Source organism: Xiphophorus hellerii, chromosome 18, assembly GCF_003331165.1.
Source record: "Xiphophorus hellerii strain 12219 chromosome 18, Xiphophorus_hellerii-4.1, whole genome shotgun sequence".
NCBI classification, from domain to species: domain Eukaryota; kingdom Metazoa; phylum Chordata; class Actinopteri; order Cyprinodontiformes; family Poeciliidae; genus Xiphophorus; species Xiphophorus hellerii.
In genome coordinates, this window is record NC_045689.1 from 12180213 (window position 1) to 12186128 (window position 5916).

Genomic DNA, 5916 nt, shown 5'->3' on the forward strand with positions numbered 1-5916 from the left:
ATGTGGGTTATCAACAGCATGCTGACCAACACTGACATACTCAATTTAGTATGTATGTATAAAATCTATATAAAATAGCAATGCTAGCTGAAATGCTAGCTTTAGTGTGTGGGCTAGCAGTAGCATGACGAACTACAAACATCTAGACCCTATCATTAGAATGTGTGGTCCTAAGACAACATCCCATTGAACTCTTTTCTCAGCTTAATATGTAGAGATTGGACAAGGAACAATGACGCTTTTATTTTGAAATTTTCCGTAAGCTGCATTTTAAAAGGCCACACGAATCCCATGTGTTAACAGTGTTTGTATTATACCAGTCATGTAAAGGGTAAAGTAGCTGTAACGGTAACAGAACAAAATAAATATTAAAGAGACCGAGGTGAAGAATAAGAGGTGTCTGCCATGTTATTACATAATACTGTAATGAACTTACTGTTCTGTTTGGTGGGTTTATTCTCTGTTTTTTGAGTGCTAATTGTTTCCATGGTTTGGTGTTGGCATACTTTAATGTAATTTCCCTGCCAGCTTGTAGAGCTGCCTGTCAGTCAGTTGCTACAATGTGTGTACGTGTATGAGTAGAGCGGTTTGAGTTGTTCTTCACCTGTTTTTCTGCATTATTTTCCGTTTGTTGTGGTGCAATGCAGCCACCATAACTTCTGAAAGTTCAACAAGCGACCAGCTCTACCATAGACAGAAGTTCAGAGAGTGAGAGAATTAGAATTAGAATTTAACACCTCACTTGTATTGTTGGAGTTTTTGAACATTATTAGAAGGTTATTGGTGGGTAGCATGAAGGGGTGTTTCCGTAAAGCAATGTTCTTGCTAAACCTCACCATTTATATTACCTTAACACAACAAATTAGTCTTCTTTTAAATACCAGAGTGAACCTTTTCTCAGCAAGACATTATCCAAAGGATTAGCTCCATAAGTAGGATAACACAACCTCTTCCCTATGAAAAAGACGTGTTGACACCCATTTGATCCACACATGACTTTTCATTTTTATTCTGCACCAAGGTTTCTTTCTTGCATTTGTATGACATTGACTTAAGCTTGAACTTGTTATCTAACATCACCAGCTTCCCGCTTCACTCATCAGATAAATTTGCTGATGAGAAACGAGCAGTTGAGGTGCTGCACCCAAAAAGTGGTGTGTGCTGAATTAGCAGCTAAATTTGCACTGCAATAGAGGGACGGATTCTGCTAAGCTTGCAGCCATTTGTTTTGGATCATTTCAAATCTGAGGTAATCCATCCTTACAGTCTGCTGTGGGCTTATGCTGCTGGCCCTCCATCTGGTGATGGTCTGGGACTTGAGCTGCTGGTTCAACCACTGAGAAAGTCACAGAAAAAACAGCACCCTTAATACTACAGACAATTTATTACAAACGCCAACAAAAGAGCTGAGCAATGTCATATTAAGCAATACAAAAGCAATAACTGCTGCACCGTTATGATCTAATTAAATAAACAATTATTGTGCTTGATAGGTTAGTCAGCTTCAAACTGCTGACTTTGTTGGCATGGACTTTGCTGAACAAAGGAGGATTTTGTTTGCATCAATTAAGCCGAATGTTGAAGAATCCCTGTTGATCTTTGAATTTAACCTCTTTCTTAGACTTCTCCACAGTACATGTGTAACAGTGTTTAAGTTAAAAATACAATAGATGTGAATTTTGTCAAAAATTTGTTTATTTATTCTTTAAATTTATTTTATTTAGTCAACACTGACAGCTCCTCCCCTTTTTTTCCTGTAACTGTGATATATATTAGAAACAGGCTCTGTGTTTTCTTTACAAATATTATATTTTAACATATAGTTTAGACAAATCTAATATTATACAGTGTTTCATGAGTAATTTTGCTATGTTTTGTATATGTTTTTAACCGTTGCCATTATTAATGTTGTCCATTTTAGCTATGTTTAATCATACAAATGTTAACTGCTGCTGTCTGCTCATAGGGAGCTATTGCTTTGTAGTTTGTTTAGGGTTATTTATTATAACTTATTTAATGCATAAGAACAGAAACTACGGGAGATATGTTAACCACCAACTTGATTTCCTCTTCTCTTAGGTATGTTTTAATTTTTGATGCAAAGTAATGTTTCAGTTATCAACTGCGGTAGTCTTTGAATGTTACATGTGTGATTTTATTTCCAGTTCTAAAAATATATATTCATTGTCATTTATGTTAAAGATGAGATTAGTTATGTGGATCAATGATATGAATTTATGTTAAATACCACTTCACAATCACAATCAGCCCCTTTTTCTGTTGCTGTTGTGTAACTGTGGCACAGAAGATGCTGGACTGATGTTAACCACCAAGTTGATTTCCTCTTTTCTTAGAACAAGTATAATGAACCTAAATGTGTCTGTTGTGAAGTCAACCTATTGGACCTGAGACGAACTGAGAAGAGTTACACATGTAACATATTTGGCATTTCCCAGTGTATGGCTCTAGCTTTAAACACAGTCTTTTCTAAGGCATCCCTTAGCCTTAACGTATGGCTTTGACTGTCTTCATGAACATTCGGGCACAACATACCTTGTCTTTTTCTTAGTGACTCTCAGCATAAGGTTCTGGCTTAGAAATATACCAAACCCAGCCTGAGGCCTCAAGATCTAATCTGTTAGCAGAAGCCACAAACTCACAAACCAATGGTTTGAGAACAAAAAATCACTCTAATACATTAAGATTATGTCCTAAAATGTATGTAAAGTAATATGGAATCAAAATAACACCATGGGAATGAATAACAAAAGCAGAAACTGAACTAGCTTCACTGCTCACTGTGTTGTTAATTCACACTGTTTGCTAATTGAGTCTGAAATAGATGTGGCTATCATTCTGAACTTATTAGACTAACCAAAGATTAAAGATAGTTTGATGTGCAAACTTTGCAGAAATTAAGATGAGATTATCAATTTTGCTCTGTTAGTTACTTCAGACCTTCTGTTCTGGCTAAGTACCTAGCTAGAGTGAGTTTCTGGTAAAATTATCAAGGAGAATTGATGAAATGCAACACTTACCTAGTAAATGATGCATGGTTTCATCATTTCACATTATGTATTTCCTGAATAAAGACTGGTTTATTTAGACCAGGTTGGAGCTTCTGGAGTTGGATGTAGGTTTAGATGTGAGCATGAGCATGATGTCTAGTTTTGAAAAAATAATGTCTTAGTCCATGTTTTCAAAAAAAATCAAAACAAAAACAAGCAATAATTGTAATTTTTATCAGTTTTTTCAGATTGATACCATGGCGGCATGGTATTAATGGGCATGGTTTGGTTTATGGTGGCCACCAAAAACAAAACAGAAACAAAAACAAAAAGAAAAAACTTTTACATTGCAGCTGAACTTTTGGTTCCCTAAGAAGTCATAATTCAGACTACATTTACTATTTGGTATCTGATATGAGTTTAGCCAACGGATTAAATTTCTAATTTTCCCTAAAAATGATTGAAGCACATTGGGGGTTGACTATAATATGTATCTGTGAGATGTATAAGTAAAGACTCTGTAAGACAAATTTAAATAAATAAGCATTTTTATTAAGCAAGACAAAATTTACAGACAGGTCTGGAGGGGACAAAGCCTTTCCCCAAAGCTAAAGTCACTCTGACTCTTTATACTGGTGGAGGCAACAGCTTCTCATATTTGGCATAATTATGTTTAAGCATCACTTGTTTACATTGGTCTTTACCGGAACCCGTCTCAATATGTGGCAGCCTGCAGCTCTGAAAAGTGAGCAGATTCCACATTTCTCTGTCGGTCACAGCTTAGATGTGTCACTGAGACACAAATATGTAGCCTTCATGTCTCAGGTACTACATTATTCTCCCTTAATAACTGCTTTTAATACTGGCTTTCTTCATGCCTGCATCTGTCACCATGGTTACTCTCACTGCTTGTCCTCAAAGATTCCTAGTAGATACATTTTGTGACGTCATTGCTAACACACAGGAAGAAAAGCTGAGTTTCTAGAGAAGTAACCATTGACAAGACATAGCTTGTGTTCTCTGTCTGCAACTTTATAAGTGGGAAAATATCAGATGCTAAATCACACTGCACATGTGAAAACAGATGTGGTTTAAGAAAAGTGATATGGAAGTGACTTGTGAAACACTTACAAATTCCCATGTTAAACAAGATAAAAATACATTTCCACTAAACTAGCTAAAATCATTTCCACAAGTACTTGTAGTGGCAACACATATTCCCCAGGTCATCATATATGTTGTCTGCATGTGATGACAAATTTACATGTCTTGTTCTGCCAGGTTATCTCTTTATTTTGTTTATCATAAAAATGATAAACAAAATACAGTTTTGTGTGTTTTATATGTCTCATGCAGTTTTCTGAAATGTTTTTTTCTCTGAAATTTCTCAATTCATCAGATTCTATTAAGTTCAACGGTATAATGTGACATCCTTCTACTAGTCTGCTGCAATAACCACAAATATATCACTAAAGGACGGCTAAGATTGGGTCCTGCTTAAGAAGAAAAAGAAAAAAGCAGGTTGAGAGAAAGGAAGCCAGGACAGACCAAACAAACTTGGCACCAAATATCACATGCTAACAATAAAGAATCAGTCACAACTAAAAAGTGAAGTGAAGCATCATGAAACTCACTCAGTTTCATTTGTCCTCCGATCTCTTCTTACGTCAGCTTCCTCTCTTTTCTTCCAGAAGGCATCGAGGGAAAAGTAATAACACAGTGGGTCCAAGCAGCAGTTCACAGTAGCGAGACATATCATGGGTGTGAGTTCAGACCCTTTAGTCCTCGTTAATGCAGTGATGGACAAAGGCAGGAAGCATACGCAAAACATGACCAAGTTCAGGGCAAAAATCACCATCACGTTCACCTTGCTGTTGACCTTTGCAGACTCACTGAGGTGATGACGCAAGGTCCAGAATACCATGACGGTGCATCCAACATTGACTGCCAGCAAGATGAACTCCAACGTGGACTGAATGTAGGTGATTGATGAAGTTCCTTTCATGTCAGAGTAAACAGATTCAAAACACGTTGAGTTTTTCATACTGTTCAAAAGTGTTGAGAAACGGATACCCTCTGGGATATTGAGCACTATCACGAAGAGCCAAACCAGGACAACTCCTTTCACGGCATTGGACAGAGTTCGTATGTGCCGTGTCCTCAGTGGATAAACCACGGCCAGCAGCCGGTCAACGCTGATGAAAGTGATGAAGATGGAACTGGAGCGGATGTTGTTACGAAACAGCATCGTGACTAAGACACAGGTAAAGTTACTCAAAGGCCAACTGTCCGTGGCGTAGAAGTAGACCCTCATAGGCAAAGTGATGGCAAGCATCAGGTCTGAGATTGCCAGGTTGATCATGAAAACTGCGTTGGGTGATCTGAGACCATGGTGGAAAAGCAGAATCCACAGTGACACGGCGTTGAGAGGCAGACCAAAAACCAGAATACAGCCAAAAACCGCAGCATAAAAGACAGCCATGATTTCGCTCTTTACAGAAAAATGTTGCAATCAAGCCGTTGAAGGAGCAGTTCCTCTCCCTGCTTTTCATCTGTGAGAAATGAATTGAGGGCAGCAAGCGACAGGAAATTTATGTGAGTAACCATGAGTTGTGGTCTCTCTGACGTACCCTAAAAAACCTTTCGGTGTTCTGTACAGTAAGAGGAAGAGAGTAAGACATATCTGAAGTCAGATCTTTGGCAGTGGTTCAGGTTTCAGGTAGCAAATTATTCACATAGGAAAGTACTCGAAGAAGTTCAAAAGAACTTTGAAAATAATTTGTTTGTTTTTCTTGGATATTATTTCTTAAAAATAATTACAAAACAATGCCTTCCCCTGTGATGTATAACATTTTCAAACAAAATCAAAAATTCAGTAAAGAAATTTAATTTTTGTTTATTTCAGGAC

The 5916-nt window shown here is 37.3% G+C and overlaps 1 protein-coding gene across 1 annotated transcript; it reads right to left on the reverse strand.

The window, feature by feature from the left end:
* Window positions 1-1009: 1009 nt before the first annotated feature.
* LOC116737316 (lysophosphatidic acid receptor 6-like) lies at window positions 1010-5603 on the reverse strand. Its single transcript, XM_032590386.1, has 2 exons — window positions 4643-5603; window positions 1010-1336 (listed from the first exon to the last, which is right to left on the reverse strand). Exons 1-2 carry the CDS (start codon window positions 5488-5490, stop codon window positions 1330-1332), a joined length of 855 nt encoding a protein of 284 aa, XP_032446277.1. The 5' UTR covers window positions 5491-5603; the 3' UTR covers window positions 1010-1329.
* Between the last annotated feature and the right edge of the window lie 313 nt (window positions 5604-5916).